The 19285-nt window shown below is 38.9% G+C and overlaps 1 protein-coding gene across 3 annotated transcripts in view; it reads left to right on the forward strand.

The window, feature by feature from the left end:
- The window catches only part of tnpo1 (transportin 1), a 130780-nt gene extending 111708 nt beyond the window's left edge, over nucleotides 1–19072 (forward strand). For 2 of the 3 annotated variants that reach the window (XR_009445597.1, XR_009445599.1), the window contains one exon: nucleotides 5560–5612. Coding sequence is in view for 1 of the 3 variants with exons in the window: in XM_048527436.2 (XP_048383393.1) it covers nucleotides 5560–5667 (108 nt within the window). In the remaining 2 variants the exon portion in view is untranslated. Of the gene's footprint in view, nucleotides 1–5559; nucleotides 5699–12797 lie in introns of those variants that run through there. The other variant, XM_048527436.2, reaches the window with a different exon arrangement.
- Nucleotides 19073–19285: the final 213 nt, after the last annotated feature.

Below are 19285 nucleotides of genomic sequence, written 5' to 3' on the forward strand. Positions count from 1 at the left end.
GCTCCTGTACTTGAAACCTGTCACACTGAATGTAAACATTACATTTTCTTTCTTTACTGCCAGTTTGCACCTGCATGCTTACCTTCAGTGACTGGTGCACAAGGATACCCAGGTCCCTCTGCACACTCCCCTCTCCCAATTTAGTCAGTCAGGTTGTAATTTGCCTTCTTGCTTTTGCTCCCAAAGTGAATAACCCCATATTTATCCAAATTATAATGCACTTGTAATTGATTTGTCCACTCAACCAACCTGTCCAGATCATGCTGAAGGATCTCTGCATCTTTGTCACAGTTCACCGTCCCACCAACCTTGGTATCCTCTGCAAACTCTGAGATGTTACATTTTGTTTCCTCATCCAAATCATTAATATATATTGTGAACAGATGGGGTCTGAATACCAGTCCCTGTTGCACCCCGCTAGTTACTACCTGCCAATTTGAAAAGGACCCATTAATTCCTACTCTTTGTTTCCTATCTGCCAACCAGTTATCAATCCATTTCGATACACTTCCCCCAAACCATGTGCTTTAATCTTGCACAATAATATCTTGCACGGGACTTTGTCGAATGCTTTCTGAAAGTCCAAATATGCTACATCGACTGGCTCCCTCTTTGTCAACTCTACTAGTTACGCCTTCATAGAATTCTAACACATTTATGAAGCATGATTTCCCCTTCATAAATCCATGCTGACTGTGTATGATCCTGCCACTGCTTTCTAAATGCTTCACTAAGTTTTTGATAATGAATTTGAGAACTTTCTCCACTGCTGATGCTAGGCTTACTGCTCAATTATTCCTTGTTCCTGCTCTACCTCCCTTTTTTGCATATTGGAGTGACATTAGCTACACGCCAATCTTCAGGGAATGTTCCAGGGTCAAATTGTTGGTGTATTCCTGTTTTTATTTTCCCTCTTTTTGTATCCCCATTATTTGCGGAGCCTCATCTCCCATATTGCTATCTTCTCTTGTCTTTAATCCTTCATATACAACATCATTCCACATTGGTCCCTTGCCCCCATTATTTATTTCAAAAGCTTCCTTATTTCTCTAATTTCCTAGTTATGTGGCTTGCAGAAACACTACCCCAACATGGTTCTAGTGTTGACTGTCCTAATGGTTTAGCCCCTACTTTTCACAGTACAGTGCCAGTGATTCACAAACTAAAACATATTTCTCCTGCACAAGTCTTTCAGCCATGTATTCATCTCACATTTTATGCAACCTATGCCAGTTTTCACATAGCTCAGGTAATAACCCAGACATTATATTCTTTGATATTCTGCTTTAAATTTAGTGTCCAGCTCCTCTTACTCTGTGCAGATACGCTTGCCTAGTTCAGCCTATGTTGTTGATACCTTTGGACCACGATCACTGAGTGCTCCTCCTCCCACCATAGATTCTTGCATGAATACTGGCTCCAGGCAGATAACACAACATAACTGTCTGAACTCTTGCTCTTTGTTACACAGAACAGTGTCAATCCCCCTCACTATATTCTTCCCTCCTAATACTAAATTCCTTATTACTCTGCCCACTTAAGTGGCTTCCATGGACTGAATCAAAACGTGCTATCCTAACTAATATGACAGCCTCTCAATACAGACAGAATGTAGGTATCTTTTCACCTCCCTGAAGCAACTCAAACTCTGTGCAGTTTTGGCTCAAACTTCAAATTTTAACTGTTAGTGCAAATGTATCTACCTTGGACTAGAATGGAATCTAGGGATATCATCATGCTACAATTTTGATGCATCATCTACCCTGCCATCGTTATTGAGTTTTAATGAATTATTTAGTTACATGATTCACTTATGTTATTTTGGCAGCTTACCGTTTTGTATACTGTTAAAACTTGTGAATAAAAAAGATTTAAGCACCTAGCAGAGAGATGTCAGTCACCTAGTATCATTTTCCATTGAAATACGAATTCCAAACCTGCTCCTATGAATTCAGCTCAGCACAAGAGAATTTTGAATTGACAGTCTTTGAACAGATCCTGGTATTGAAGCAGGAATCCGAAACTTCTGTGACTTTGCTTCTCTTCTGTCTTGCAAGTGAGATGGAGTGTACCCCAGGCTGATAGTAGTGATGTTTTCTTTCATACATTTGTAGAATGTGGCCATCTTGAGTTGGGCCAGCATTTGTCCATTCCTAGTTGCCCTGCTACAGAGTGGATAGCTGGGTCATTGTTCCAGAAGCATGATGTGGATAAACCAGGGAACTGTTGGCCAGTGAATCTAACATATGTGGTAGGAAAACATTTGGAAAAATTTCTGAGGAACAGAGTTAGTCAAGGACCTTAGCTTTGTCAGGTGGAAGATTATACCCAACAAGTTTGGTTGAGTTTTTCCAAGGAGCTGACTAGATATTTGGATGAGAATAATGTAGTAAATCTAGCCCGTGTAGACTTCACTGAAGCTTTTGACAAGGAGACAGGTCAAAAAGATAACAAACTGGGATGAGGGCCATTTGACAGACTGGTTCTGAGATTGGCTTAGTGCAGGAGGTGGAGGATAATTTTGTGACTGGCAGCCTGTGTCCACTGGTGTGCCGCAGAGTTTGGTGCTGGATCCCTTCCTGTTTGTAGTGTATAATGATCGAAACGTGATGTGGAAGTTTTGATCAAGTTCTGAGATGACGTGAAAATTGGAAAGCCTTTAGACTACAGGACAATAAAGGCTGGTTGGATGGACAGAACAATGACAAATGTAATTTATTCGTGAAAAGCCACTTTGGAGGGGGGAGCGAACAAGGCAAAAGAATACATTATAAATCATAGGACCCTAGGAACTACAGAGGATTAGAAGGGACCTTGGTGTGCACCACTGACCCTTGAAAGCAATAAGACAGGAGGATAAAACAGTTAGAACGCTTATGGGATACTTGCCTATATCAGTTGAGGCATTGAATACAAAACCAGGACATTATGGTGGAGCTGTACAAGATGTTAGGTCACAGCTAGAATACTGTGTGCAATTCTCTTTGCTTGTAGAGAGAATGCAGGCGAGAGTTACTCGGGGGACCATGGTGGCTCAGTTGGTTGGCACTGCTGCCTCACAGCGCCAGAAACCCAGGTTTGATTCCACCCTCTGGCGATTTAAGCAAGGAGTCTAGAGGGCGAAAAGAAGTCATGAAAAGTCATTGGCTAACAGGATTAAGGAAAATCCCAAGGCTTTTTATACGTATATAAAGAGTTAGAGGGTAGCCAGCCGGGCAGGCTGTTGGCTCACTCAAGGACAGGACAGGGAAGGGAATTTGTGCAGAGCCAGAGGAAATGGTTGAGGTATTAAGTGAGTGCTTCGTGTTAGTATTCACCATAGAGAAGGACTTGGTGGGTGATGAATCTGGGGAAGAGTGTGTAGATAGTTTTGGTCATGTTCAGATCAAAAGGGAGGACCTGAAAAACATTAAGGTAGACAAGTCCCCAGGGCCTGATGGGACGTACCCCAGAATACTGAGAGAGGCCAAGGGAGGAAATTGCTGGGGCCTTGAGGGAAATCTTTGTATCTTCACTGGTAACACGTGAGTTCCAAGAGGATTGGAGAATAGCCAGTGTTGTTCCTTTAGTTAAGAAAGGTGGCAAGAATAATTCAGCTAATTACAGGCCAGTGAACCTTATGTCAGTGATCGGGAAATTATTGGAGAGGATTCTTTTGAGACAGGATTTACTCCCACCTGGAAATCAACCTTAGGGAGAGGCAACATAGTTTTGTGAAAGGGAGGTCATGTCTCACTAACTAGGTTGAGTCTTTTGAGGAAGTGACAAAGATGATTGAGGGTAAGGCAGTGGATGTTGTCTGCATGGACTTCAATAAGGTGTTTGACAAGATCCCTCATGGCAGGCTGATACAGAAAGTAAAGTTGCATGAGGTCAGAGGTGAGCTTGCGAGATGGATGCTTCGGGCTCTTCCCACAGTCCAGAGATGTGCAGGTGAGGTGGATTGGCCATGCTAAATTACCTGTAGCATTCAAGGATTTGTAAATTAGGTGGGTTATAGTGGGATGGGTATGGGTGGGATGGTCTGAGGGTCAGTGTGGACTTGTTGGGCCGAAGGGCCAGTTTCCACTCTGTAGGGATTCTATGTTTCTGCAATCAATGATATTGTCTGGACTGGCATGTTTCAGCCATGAAGAGAAACTGGATAGGTTGGGGTTGTTTACCTTAAAGCAGAAAAGGCTGAGGGGGGTCCTGATTGAGAAGTACAAAATTGAGGGGCATAGACAGAATAGATGGTAAGAAGGGAAGGGTAGGAGGTTTAAAGAGAATTAATAGACAATTTTTTTTCCTCCAGAGGCTGGTAGGTTTGAGGAACTCACTACCTGAATGGGTGGTAAAGTTGGAAAACATCACAACGTTTAAGAAATATTCAGATGAATGCTCGAAACACCATGACTCAAGGCTGCAGGGTCATTTACTGGAAAATTACTAGAGTCATAGGTGCTCAGCGACCTGTCCTGTGAAACATTGTGGCAACTGTTACAATGGTTCTGGAGTCACATGTAGCCAGACTGAATAAGGATAGCAAATTTTACTCATTAAGTTGCATAATTGAGCAACTGGTTGTGTATGACAATCGGCAGCGTTTACATGGTCAACTTCATGCTAGTGTTAGTTCCAGATTCTTGCTAAATTCGAATTTCTTCATCTGCCATCATGGGTCAAGCTTTAACCCACATCCCCAGAACATTAGTCTGAACCTCGAGATTACCATATGTTGGTATTACTGCTACATCACTGCTCCCCTCATTATTGGTGGAATGATGACATGTTGCAACTTACTACAAATATGCCTGACAGTAATAAGTTCTGTTGCTTTGCACCTGAGGCCAGTTATACCTTTCGTTTCAGATGCCTAAATCAATGATCAGTAATCTGTGTGGTGTTATTTGGTACGGCTATAGCTCTTACCTTGCGAGATATTTCAGAGGACTGTAAGTGTACAGAAGTTGGAATCACATGTAGACCAGACTGATTTTCCTTTTTGAAAGAACATTAATGAATCACCTGGAGTTTTACAAACCATGTGCATAGTTCAGCCATTATTCCTGATGCCAGCTTTTTATCCTCCAGCTGTAGTCATGGGATTTGATCTTGTATCTCCAGCTCATTTAATAGAGTCCTCTGGATGAGTCGTTCTATAAAATAAGCGTTATTTTATCATGTCAATTACATGTTGAAAATGAAAATGTAAACCATTATTTTGTAACTTCTGTAACCTGAAATAATTGGAATCTTCTTGGGAGAATATGTGAAGCTTTAGAAGACAGTTATGAAAAATAAAGCTCTATTGATTTTAGTTGTTACTATGGAAGAATAGATTATTTTTAAATTATTTTGAAGTTTTAAGCTTATCACTGCAAGTACGTTTCAGAGGTATTTTCTATAAACCTCTGACTTATGCTTTCTTTTAACTCGTACTTAGTAATTCTAGACTAGACAATTAAATTAGAATGAAATGCTCATGAAAATTCTTGATTTTACAGTGCACATTTCTGAAATTGATCATGCATATTTTAAACTCGTTAGCTCAAAACACATTTTTCTGTTTAATTTCAGATCCTTCATGGTTTTAAAAATCAGATTGGGGATGAGAATTGGACCCGTTTTTCAGACCAGTTCCCACCTCCCTTGAAAGAACGCCTTGCAGCGTATTATGGAGTCTAGCTGTGTACGCTGTTGTCAACCCATACTCGTGGTAATTTCTAAAGTGCTTAGCTTCAACTGAGAGATGAGCTTCAATTCCCATGAGCATGCTGTTACCACTCTAACATTGACCAGCTTTGTTACTTTCTCACCTCAGCTGTTGCTGAGGTCTCATTCTATGCCTTTGAAATTGTCAAGTATAGAGATAACAATGAACCCAGCTTGTCTTTCATGCTCTGCCCTTTGTAAATTTTAGATAACTTAAAACTACGTGGCTTGTGCCATAGGAACATGGAAATTGGGACCAGGACGAGGCTTTTTGGTTCTTCAAACATGTTCATCCATTCAATAAAATCAAGCTGATCTGGTTGTGGTGTGAACTGCACTTCCCTGCATCTGCTTCTTGTTAGCTAACTAATCTGTTATGCAAGCCAATATGTTGCCCCGTATGCAATGTGCTGTTGTTCAGTAACTTTGGGCGTAGCTCCTTACCCAGTGTTTTCTTTTGTATTCTGAGAACAGTGTATCCACAGGACCCTGTTTGTCTACCGTACTTGATCCTTCCTCAATAACCTCTAATATGTTAGTGAAAATGATTTCCCTTTAACAAAACCATGTTGACCATTGATTTTCTAAGTATCTAGCTTTAACTTCCATGATAAGATATTCTAGCGATGTCCCTCTGGCAAATAGCCTAAATAGTCGAGACATTCCTGCTTTCTATGTCCCTTTTACTTGAATAAAGGCATTAAATATGTTATTTTCTAAACCACTGGCATAGTTCTAGAATCTAAGGAATTTGGAAGATTATAACTAATATCTCAGCTACCTCTGCCACCCCTTGTTCTACATGCTACAGCATGATAACATTCGGTTCTATGGACATGATCTAATAGTTTTCTCAGCACCTTTTCCCTGATGAATGGTTTTTAAGTTCATCTCTTGCTTTCACTTTTTAACTTTCAAGACCGATGCAAAAAAATCTGTTAAACACCGCTATCGTTTCATAGAAAAAAATACCAAAGCGTGGCAGGTGTTGGAAATCAGAAACACAAACAGAAATTGCTGGGAATATTCAGCAGGCCTTGCAGCATCTGTGGGGAGAAAGCCATTCTGAAGATGTGTCACTGGACCTGAAATGTCAACTCCAGTTGTCTCCCCAAATGTTGCTAGATCCGCTGAGTTCTTCCAGCAATTTCTGTTTTTATTTCTATCATTTCATTGTTTTCCATTACTAGTTCTACACACTCGCTCTATAAAGAACTAACACTGGCTTTGGTCACACTTTTCATATTTGAATACTTGTAGAAACTCTTACCATCTGCTTGTGTATCAGTAGCTAGCTTTCTGTCATGCTTTACTTATTCCTTTTCGATTTTAGTTATTCTTTGCTGGTTTGTAAAATCTAACTAATTTTCTGACCTGTCACTAACCTTTCCAGAATGATCCTTCAATTTGACAATATCCTTAGCTTCCTCATTTAGTCACAAGCAATGCATCCTTCTCTGAGTTTTTCTTTCTCACTGTGATGAGTCTTTGCTGAAAATTATTAATTATCTAATTTAAACGTCTGTCATTGCACTTTATTGACTTATCAAAACTACAAATCTTAAATCATACCAAGTCCCATTTCTCATCTGAGCATGCACTAACCTGTAGTGACTTCTGGTTAAGCAACATCCTCTTTTTCTGAAAATTCAGTGCTCCATGGTCTTTCACCACCCTAGCTCTGCACTGCTGTCTTGTCCCAGAATCCACTGAGCTGGATCCCTACTCTCAGAATTCTGATCTCATGACCATTTCTGATTTTGACTGTTCTGCCATAAGTTCTGGAGGTCTCCCTTAAAACTTCTCTACTACCCCACCTCCATGTTTTTTTTTAGCACACTCTGTAGAATCTTAGTTATTTCCATCTTGCTAACATTCTATCTGGCCTGTAAGTTCCTGCAAGAACATTTGTGGTTAGTCATATGCTGCTGCCCTTTCCCTGTAATAGTAACTTGAATGTAGCCATTGATCTCAGACTTTACCCCCTTGTTCTAGAAAGTCCAGCTAGTGGAAATAGTTACTCTGTCTTTTCCTATTAATATCTTGACTGCAATTGAGTCACCCCCCCCCCACCCAATCTTCTAAATTCTGGAGAGAACGGACCTAATCTGCATAGTCTCTCCTCCATTTAATCCCTGAAGTCCAGATATCATTCTTACAAACTTACATTGTACTCCCTCCAAAACTAATATGTTCTTTAAGGTGTAATGCCTAGATCTGTTCAGTGCTCCAAGTGAGCTGTAACAGGGTTTTGTAAAGCTACAGCGTATGTGGTGCGACCTGAAACTTCAGTCCTCTAGATATAAAGACCAGCATTCCATTAGCCACATTGATTATTTTCTGCACATGTTTGCAGCATTTTAAAGATCTGCACCTCAGCCCCAAGTCTGTTTGAACATCAACTGTATTTAATTTCATACCATCTAAAAGAAACTACCCTGATTTATCCTTTTTTGGTCCAAAACAGCTAACTTCACACTTGCTTACGTTGAACTCCATTTGCTACAATTTTGCCCAGTCCCTCAATATCCCTTTGTAATTTCATGTTCTCATCTACACTGTCAACAATGCCGCCTAACTTTGTCATCAGCAAATTTCTATCCAAATCATTAATAAATTTGTGATTACTTGAGGCACTGACGCAGATCCTTGTGGGACATTCTGCACATCTTGAGTACCTACCAGTTAGTTTTTCATTTCCTCATATTATCCAACTCCCTTTCTGAAAACCAGTTGTCAGCCCACACTTTACCACATTTCAGGTTCTGACTTTCATGTCACTTCTGATTATCTTCGCAGTGACTTTTAATCTTTGTCACCCTTTCTGCTAGTAGATTTTTTTCCCCCCAGTTCTCATTTGGATCCTTTGTTATTTGTTGATGCAAAGTTGATGTTGTTGGATAGGCCTGCATACGCTACCCATCTTTAATAATGAAAGGATGATCGTGAGCTGCTTTCTTGAACCATTGCAGTCCTCAGGATGCAAATACACCTACAGTGCTGAAAGGGGGTTGCAAGATTCTGGCCCAACAACAGTAAAGAATTAGCACTTATGCTTCTAAGTCAGGGTGGTATGTTGCCTGGAAGGGAGCTTCCAGTGGATAGTGTTCCAGTGCACCTGCTCCCTTCATTCTCCAGTTGAGATTGATTGTTTGGAAAATGTTGTTGAGTAGCCTGGGTGAGTTGCTGCTCTGCATTTTTAGATAATGCACACTTAGCACTGTGGCTATGATGAAGAGAGTGAATGTTTATGGATATGGTGCCAGTCAGTTAGACTTTTGTCCAGAATGGTGTCAAGCTTATTTAATATTATAGCTGCACTCACCCAGGCAAGTGGGCAGTATACCATTGCACTTCTAATGCTTGCCTTGCATATAGTGGACAAGCTTTGAGTAGTCAGGAAGTGACTTATTTGATATACATTTCCTGGCCTCTGACTGGCTCTTGCTGGCACATATATTTATATAGATTATCCAGTTCCATTTCTGGTCGGTTACAATCCCCAGGATTAATAGTTGGGAGCAGCACTACGATAACAGAACATTAGCTGGATATGGTAGGCTCTCTCTTGTTTAAGATGGCCATTGCCTGACACTTGTGAGCGTGAATATTGGCAGGATATTGCCCAGATCTTGCTGCATTTGAACATGGATTGCTTCAGTATTTGAGTTGTGAATGGTGTTGAACATTGTACAGCCATTGGTAAGCATCCCCACTTCTGACGTTATGATGGAAGGAAAGTCATTGATGAGGCAGCTGAAGATCATTGGGCCTAGGACACCACCCTGAGGAGCTCATTTCATTGTGAATGAAACCTTTGAAGAGCAGGTGTGCATGCTGGAATGGATAGAGATAGAGGAAGCTGATGTGCTGAAAATTTTGTCAAACATTAAGATTGACAAGTCACCAGGCCCGGACCAGATTTGTCCTCTGCTGCTTTGGGAAGCAAGAAATGCAATTGCTTGGCCACTTGCGAGGATCTTTGCATCCTTGCTCTCCACTGGAGTCGTACCTGAGGACTGGAGAGAGGCAAATGTAATTCCTCCCTTCAAGAAAGGAAATAGGGAAATCCCCGGCAATTACAGACCAGTAAGTCTCACGTCTGTCGTCTGCAAGGTGTTAGAAAGGATTCTGAGGGATAGGATTTATGACCATCTGGAAGAGCATGGCTTGATCAAATGCAGTCAACACGGCTTTGTGAGGGGCAGGTCATGCCTCACAAACCTTATCGAGTTCTTTGAGGATGTGACTAGAAAAGTTGATGAGGGTCGAGCTGTGGATGTGGTGTATATGGACTTCAGTAAGGCATTTGATAAGGTTCCCCATGGTAGGCTCATTCAGAAGGTCAGGAGGAATGGGATACAGGGGAACGTAGCAGTCTGGATACAGAATTGGCTGGCCAACAGAAGGCAGCGAGTGGTAGTAGAAGGAAAATATTCTCCTGGAAGTGAGTGGTGTTCCACAGGGCTCTGTCCTTGGGCCTCTACTGCTTGTAATTTTTATTAATGACTTGGATGAGGGGATTGAAGGATGGAAGTTTGCAGATGACACAAAGGTCGGAGGTGTCGTTGACAGTGTAGAGGGCTGTTGTAGGCTGCAGCGGGACATTGACAGGATGCAGAGATGGGCTGAGAGGTGGCAGATGGATTTCAACCTGGATAAATGCGAGGTGATGCATTTTGGAAGGTCGAATTTGAAAGCTGAGTACAGGATTAAGGATAGGATTCTTGGCAGTGTGGAGGAACAGAGGGATCTTGGTGTGCAGATACATAGATCCCTTAAAATGGCCACCCAAGTGGACAGGGTTGTTAAGAAAGCATATGGTGTTTTGGCTTTCATTAACAGGGGGATTGAGTTTAGGAGTCGTGAGATCTTGTTGCAGCTCTATAAAACTTTGGTTAGACCGCACTTGGAATACTGCGTCCAGTTCTGGTCGCCCTATTATAGGAAAGATGTGGATGCTTTGGAGAGGGTTCAGAGGAGGTTTACCAGGATGCTGCCTGGACTGGAGGGCTTATCTTATGAAGAGAGGTTGACTGATCTTGGACTCTTTTCATTGGAGAAAAGGAGGAGGAGAGGGGACCTAATTGGGGTATACAAGATAATGAGAGGCATAGATAGAGTTGATGGCCAGGGACTATTTCCCAGAGCAGAAATGGCTAACACGAGGGGTCATAGTTTTAAGCTGGTTGGAAGAAAGTATAGAGGGGATGTCAGAGGCGGGTTCTTTACACAGAGAGTTGTGAGAGCATGGAATGCGTTGCCAGCAGCAGTTGTGGAAGCAAGGTCATTGGGGTCATTTAAGAGACTGCTGGACATGCATTTGGTCACAGAAATTTGAGGGTGCATACATGAGGATCAAATGTTGGCACAACATCGTGGGCTGAAGGGCCTGTTCTGTGCTGTACTGTTCTATGTTCTATGTTGGACAGAGGTAGATGACCTCCAGTAATCACAGCCATCTTCCTTTGTGCTCATGTATTTGAACACTACATTTCAACTTTTTCTGAAGGAGAACAACCCAGCTAACTCAAATTATGCATGCTGGTGACTTAATTCTTGATAGCATTTATACAATTTTTCCCCCCCCACTCTTAAAGCCTTCAACCTTCCTAAGTCCCAGGCCAGATTTAGGGACAGTACACCTGGTAAGATAGAATCAGTGTTTTATAAGGGTTGATCATAAATTTCTTGCTTTTCTCCAACCCTCTGTGTACAAAGCGTAGGATTGGTCACACCTTATCAACCATATTTTAACCCTGTCCAGCCATCTCTAACCATTTGTACAACTGTGTATTCCCAGCTGTCGTCTTCTGCACCCCTTTTAGAATTATGTCCTTTATCTTATACTGATTTTCATTTTTCCTACCAAGTAAGTGATTGTGCTTTTAAATTTAGTCGACATCTTCTTAGAAGTCTATAATTATTCTCAGTTTACTGTTCTTTGAAGTTTTGTCATGTGCAAATTTTGAAATTATGCTGTGTGTACCCATCTAGGCGATTTATAAAATATCAGGAAAAACAAGGATTCTAATGGGGACCCCTAGCCCTGTTCCCTTTGTGAAAGAATGGGCCACAAATCTCTTTCCTGGGTCGTCTCCAAATCTGTACACATAATATCACAATCCCTTTCAAATCTTGAGCTTTGACTTTACTTTCAAACCTATTTTATCAAACACCTTGTGTAAGTTTCTTCATGAAGTTTAATCAAAACTGTTAAAGATGAATCATGCTTATTTAATATATACTGACTTCCTTCAACTAATCTACCTTTTTTTTGCAAACACTTAATTCTGCCCCATGTTATTATTCCCAGAACTTTCCTGCCTCCAAGGTTAAACATGTTTACTTGTTTGGTATATGCTTTGTCTTTTTTGAACAGAAGGGTAATATTTACAGTTCTGCATTCCTCTGGCACTTGCCCCCTATCCAAGGAGTATTGTAACAGTATGGCTAGTATCCACATTTTCCATCCTTACTTCCCTCTGTATTCTCCCCTGCGTACCACCTGGTCCTAGTGATTTAGCTTTTCAGCACATCTTTTCTACAACCCCCTTATCAAATTCAATCCATTTGGTATGTCAGTTACCTCCTTTCAGTATTTTTTTTCATTTCTGTTCTGAACTTTCTGTTCAGTGTTTGTGTTTTTGCCCCATCATGAGAATATATCAAGACTGTGTGAACAATTGCTTCTTTAAGGGCATCTGTTTTTCAATTGCTGTTTTCCCTGTGAATCTTTGCTTCCAATTTACCCAGAACAAATCTGTTTTCAACAAGTGAAGTTAGCCGTTCTCTATTTGTGTCTTTCTAGTAGATCTTTTCTTGTCTTGTTCAAGCTAATGATTCTGTGATCACTTTCATAAATGCTTTGCTTTTGATATTGATCCACATGACTCACTTCATTCTCTAGAACTAAACTTCTTTATTGAGCTAGAAACTAATGATCACTTCTGCATCTCAACCTTGTAAGGATTAAAGTCTACCTCTGCCCTGATGTTGTCTGATGTAGCTTGGTGCACTTTATTTGGTAACACACCTGTGAAGTGCCTTGCGATTGTTTTATTTTGGTCAAACATGTAAAACAGGTTTTTTTGTCTCTACAGGTCTTTCAAGCTGGGAAGTCCATAGGGAGACTCTGCACCCAGGGAAAACGTTACCCTTTACGGGGGGGGAAGGGTAAACCAGTGGGGCATATAGTACAATCCCAACCCTACTGGGACGGGTGGGAGGGAGGTGTTTAGCCGTCGCACTGTTCAGTCGACATTGGGGAAAGTTGAACCCTGAAGTCTTTTTCGATGGACATTTGTCTCTTCTTTTTAGAGCTTTACACCAGAAGAGAAGAAACAAAGGAAGACATCTGACCCAAAAACATCATGTTTCTGACAAAGGGATAATGCAACTAATGCAGGAATATAGGCTTCAAAAGTGGGTTTAAGTGCAGAGAGAAAATCATAATCATTAAGTTAAAAGTTGGCAGCCAGAGACATGGGGGTTTTACATACAGACTAAGGCTGAAGGTAAGAATTAAGAAACACTCGGGGATTAATAGGCATTTGCATGAATTTAGGAGAGCTACAAAAATGACAATGTTAGTGCAATTCTAAAGTGCAGCTTGTTTCCAAATTTATTAGTAAACACCTAAGTAAAATCATAGACATTAAAATGTAAGTTTCTGATGAAGTAATAATATCAGTCAAAATGAATGGCTAATGATTGGTAACAAGGCTAAATGGCTCGAGAAACCCTAAATAGCTTATATTTTCACTGAGTGGTACGTGCATATCAGTTAAGTTTGACATATCTTTAGTTTTGCATTTAAAACACAAGATAGTATAAGTATTTGGGTTGTAATGCCAGTGTTCAGATTCTTTTTCTAAACGAAGAACTGCAGTAAATCTTTGTAATGTACATGTTCGATTTAAGGTACAGGCATGTATTTGGTTCACTGTGGTTAACAGTAAGGTTGCTTTGTTTAGTGGGACATTGGTCTAGCATGTGTGCATCATAGACAGTGGAAATGGTAAGGTTTCTTTCCCACTAGAATTTTTTGTTAGTATTGCAGCTCAACATATTACTAAGTAGACTTTGTGTAAAATACCCCGAGGTTTTTCATATAGGATTTTAATTTCTGTTAAGGTTATTCATAGGTATAACAGTTTGTAAGGATTTGAACTATCTTTAGGATCCAATAGGGTTAAGATTGTTATTGTATTGTGTGTAACCTGCACAATGTGGAAAGCTGAAATCTCCATGCAAATCTGTTGCCTCTGTGCTGTCAATGTGATGTGCTTTCTGCATGGTTATATGCTATTGAAATTAATAGAACCTCCAGAGATAAAAGAATTATGTAGTAGGACAATTGAGGGCTGCATAATTAGATGGCATGTAAGGACAATTGTACACGTGTTAAGAGACAGGTTTGCTTTATTTAGTGTTTTTAATCTGACTTGATTGGTAATATTTTTGTTCAAAGCATGATCTCGTGAGATGCTTATTGTCCTGTACTGAGTCTTAAACAGGATAGATCAAAAATTCAATCTGGAATATGTGGTTTAAAAAATATTGGCACATTGGTGGCCCTTTGTGCCATAAAAGCTGCAGGAGTACAAAATGAAATGGATCCGTTTTCTTTAATTTGTTCCACTTTATGTTGCTTTCTATACTCCTTTGTGTAAATAAATCCTTTCACATTAAATTCTGCCCCTTCCCCGTAATGTGTATTTTGTTGTAAATCTTTTTATTTTTAATGGTATGTACTGTGAATGTGGAAAACAAAAGCTGGTACACGACCTTTGTTATGCGTGAGTCTTTTATAATACATTGACTGCCTGATAATTATCCCATGATGGTCAGATTTTTTTCAGATGGGACATAACCTCCCCCAGGGAAACAACAACTCTGCTGGTCAGAGTGTGGAGCGCAGCACAACTTTGGAGGCTGCAAGGCTAGAGTAAAAGATAACACATAATTTTAAGTACTTTAAAAGCCATGACAGCTTTTGTATTTCTAAGTTTCCCTACATTACATATTTTGCTACACAAAAAAAGGGAGAAAAGGCTGAATGTTTGGCTGATTTTTGCTGCTTGCTTTTAAAGTTGAGGTGAATGAAATAATTAATGCACTGAAAAAGACGGGCTTTGTGTGTGTGTGCATGACTGAAATTGTGGCATGAGATTCGGTGGCTAAGGTTTGCTTTGCAACACTTTTTTTAATTTGCATGACAGTGCAGTTTATACATTCCTTAATTTTGCACAGCTTGGCAAGTGTGATTAGGCAAGAGCTTGTTATTTAGTTTTTTTTCTAATAATTGCATATTACGTATGAACCATTTAATATGCTAGTTAATTAGGACCTTTATTTCGTAAAAAGCTTATCAGCTTGCATGGTCTTTTTCAATATGTGCAACATTCATGTACTTTCATGCAAAATACCTTCTTTAATTGCTAATACACAGATGATTAGAAAATAAACAGTATGCTCAGGTTTTTAGAAAACAAGCCCATGGCTGCTTAAAGAAGTTACCAGTATTTGTATTGTGAAGAGAAATGTATTTGCATGTTCTTCGTAGGTTTAAACCAAAAAGATTTCTGTGCTCAGCACCTGCAGTTGATTCCAAAATGTGCTTCTGATCTAAAAGGGCATTTTCTTCAGGTCCGATACTGCCTAACCAGGAATACAATATTTCAGACTAAGTTCTTTTTCACTTTGAAAATGACTAACAAAATTCCCTCCGTCATCTGGATTTAAATCTCTACAATATTCAGATGTAAAGAATAAAAGTTACAGTGTTACTGTTGGACAGAATTATAAATGCACTTCCCTGGGTTGGAGAGCTTTTTAGGAAAGGAGAATGGGTTAAGATTATATTCTTCTGTAAAACAAAATAGAAAGCTTGCATGAAATAGTTTCTTGAGTTTAGTTTTAGGGTTTCTAGTTCATCATTTACTGAAGAAAACACTAATTTTACAGTAATTTTCTTAAAGTTCAGAGTAGCTTTATTACTGTAATATTAATTGTACTTACTAAAATAGTGCTAAATAGTTCACTTACTGACCTCCCTTTATGCCTGTTTTCGATTTTATTATATTTCTACTCCACTTACCCTATTCTACGTTTTTTAGTACAAAATTGCTTTTATGCGACTTTCCCACCATCTATTTTAGAAATTGGAGAAGCATTTAAAAGTCACTTCCAAAGACTTAAAATACAGAAATGTGAAGTTACCAGGTCAGTCTTGAATATTACATTGTTAGTAACCCACCAGCAGCAGGATGAATTCTCATCCAGGAATGTGCTTTGATGAGAGAAACCGTCCTTTATACCCTTGGGTTAAAATCATGTTGGTAGAAATTTTGCTTGGATGGCCAAGCGAAATGCACAGTGGTTATCATTTTACATCTAGTAAATTTTCTAGCAGTGTTCGGGTTTAAATTGCTATAAATTTACCGAATCTATATGCAGTATTTTAAAGTCTGATAGTAGTGTAGTTTGTTAGGGTTAGGGCTAACCCAGAATTGGGATAATGTGGATGTGGAATTCTAGTCGTTTGATTTAGTCCCAAAAATTAATAATAATTTCTTAATGTTATCCATTTCTCCATCAAATAACTTTGAATGAGCAGACTCAGCAGTCTGAAGTTTGATTATTTATTTGTAAAGTCCCATTTGATCTTGATCTGCATAATTGTACACCACAATATTGTATTTACATAACTGATGCTAAACTGTTAAACTATAATTACTTCCACAGCATTCACTGTAGTGTTTGTGTTGAATAATCCAAGGTTCAGTATTCTAAAGAAAAGTAACAGTAACTCCTCATGGCCGGTGTCTTCATTTTCAGTTTGCACATTTGTTTTTATTGATTTAAAAATTCAGTGTTGCTAATGTCGACAGTTTTCACGTGAAAATTTACAATATTGGGGTTTTGGCTCATTTTGGTGGGCATAGCAAATTCTGATAATTTTCCTGCAGTCTCCAGTCTCTAATACACAATTTCCTTGAAAAACCATGAAGTTCACTTGAGTAAACAGGCAGCTTGTCAGCAGTGCATTGCGCGGGTTAATCTAAATAATTTTCAATTACTTAAACAAGAAGTATTCAACATTAAATATGGCTTTTTTCTGTGAAATTAGATTGTTTTAAACTCTCATAATACTTGTCATGTTGCACTTGGTTGAGTCTACATTCTACCAGTGCCTCCTAGTGAAACACAACCAGCTATATCATCACAGCCTAGTTTTCTGACGTGTTAATGTGCGCAGATCATTACAATTGTCGTGCTTTTTGGAAATCCAGCTTTGATAATGCAAAAAACAGCTGTGAATTAATATTATTGCAATTTAACAACACATTTTATTTAACTTTGAGCAACATGGAATATTGTTAACTCTTTGGAAAATAGTGCACCTACAAATGGCAGAATTTTAATTTGCTATTCCAATCAGGTTAAATGGAATCATAAAAAGGTTTGTTGCAGTGAAATTTAATTCAGTTAAGTGAGCGATTCATTTAAATAGGCTTTGTAAAATCCATGTTTATAAATTAAAATATTTTTTAAAAAATGTATGTAACAAGTGACGGAGACTATCAGTATGTAAGTATACTTTTTTAAAACAACTCGCAATTAATATTAGCCTGATTTTAATCTAGAAAATGGAGCATTCGTTAATTCCCCTTTCTTAGATCTTATCTGGCTGATTTCAATCAATTGATGAGATTCCTGGAAAGCTTCAAAACTGAAAATGAGGAACCTGAATTATCTTTAAATTTGCATGCACGGTGTATTGCAGATGCATGATTTATTGAATGATCCTTGCATCCTATTCAAGCCCAAAGGTTAGATTCCAGGTTTACTTACATTCATATTGCTGAGAATGTAGTAAGATATGCATAAGATATGCATTGTCAAAAACATTGTCCATGCCCCCCACATCAAAAAGTAATGAACTTGAATATCAACACTACTAAGTTTTTGCACAATTAAATGCATCATGGGATATACAGAGCATTTTAGTTTTTCATTGTGTAAATGTACTCTTATGGTTTTGGATGTTCGGAGAATGTTGATGGAGTCATGAGAATTAGTCTCATCACATTCCAGTGTTTTCTGCCTTTTTGGCACGCTCGAGCATGGCTTGATTTGTCTGTTCCTCACACTGAATGGAGTGCTGTTAGTGTGCTGTCTTTGCAGAAATGGCCGCTGCTACTATTGTAGCTTTTCTACTTGAATATTTTTATGTTGTAGAGATCTCAGGTCAGCATTTACTGTTTTTATATCTGCCTTTTACCTTCCCTTCCTGTTTGAGCTTCCCTCTTTAGAAGGGTTCTAACAGTGCATTATTTAGCTACTTCAGGTTATTCACCATTGAATTTAGTCATGTTTCTTTGTTGTCATAGTCAGTTAAATATGGTCTGAAATAAAATTTCATGTGGATGCTGTCAGACATGTTCCACATGATCAGTTCTGCTCTTTAAGAGTGGAAGAGTGCAGAACCTTCTATCTTGATTATCTACTAAGTAGAAGTCCGCAGTGATAGACCATTATAGATTTTGTTTTATTTAAAAACTGCATATAGATTTAGTTTTAATTTGCAGCTTTAGCATTGAGCATTTGTTTGTCAATATTTCACGATCAGGATAATTATAATTACGGCCTATGTGAAATGATACTTGTCCACCCTCTTTGGATAACCTGTCATTTATTAGAGTGAAATGTGATGATGGTCATAAAATACAAAACTGTTATTTGCTGTAATATTTTAAAATATTTATTAAAGTGACATCTCCCAAATTTTTAAATACAAATAGTGTTAGCTTGAAGGCATTTCTTGACTCCAGTCCTGTGGGGGAAAAGTAAAATATTAACAGCCTGAGATAAGTGACTTGCTTGAGTTTCAATGGTCACGTTTTGTGTCCTGGGGTAATTGGCTGTCGACAGGCTTGTAGCTTGGCTACCTGTGGAAGGTATCTGCATTTATACATGGGTTTTTCCCTGATTTAATGACCAAAGGATTCTTTGAAAGGAGCTTCACATGAGTAATGTGGTGTTAGAATTTACCCTTCAAAACCTCTCCTGCAACCTGTCAAGCTGTATGAACATGAGCAACATTTCTTGGAAGTATGCTTCTATGTAGACTTGACAAAACTTCATTTTAAATAGAAACATGGTTTTAATTTTTGATAAGCTGCTGAATTTTGAAGAAAGTTTTTGGGGCCACCAAATATTTTGGATCATGCAGAGAATATATATTGTATTGATCTTATATGTAGTAATTTTTGTATTGATAAATGTTAGTTTGTATCTTGTAGTGAACTATAGATGTTAATGTTAACCACTGCTAGGAAATGTATGTTCAAAATAAATCATTTAAGGATAATGGTGGAATTCGAGTTTTTTTTTCCCTCAAACACTCTAAAATGAAAAATACTGTGAAATCTGATTTTAATTTTAGAAAAATGTTTGTCTGTCATCTCTATACTCCCTGTCAACCTACTCACCCACCCAAATATTCACCACCATCACAAAAGAAAAATTTCCTGTCCTCTAGTAGAGAGACGAACTGTTTAAGTGCACTATAGTCTCGCATTAT

The sequence above is a fragment of the Stegostoma tigrinum genome, chromosome 3, assembly GCF_030684315.1.
Source record: "Stegostoma tigrinum isolate sSteTig4 chromosome 3, sSteTig4.hap1, whole genome shotgun sequence".
NCBI lineage: Eukaryota > Metazoa > Chordata > Chondrichthyes > Orectolobiformes > Stegostomatidae > Stegostoma > Stegostoma tigrinum.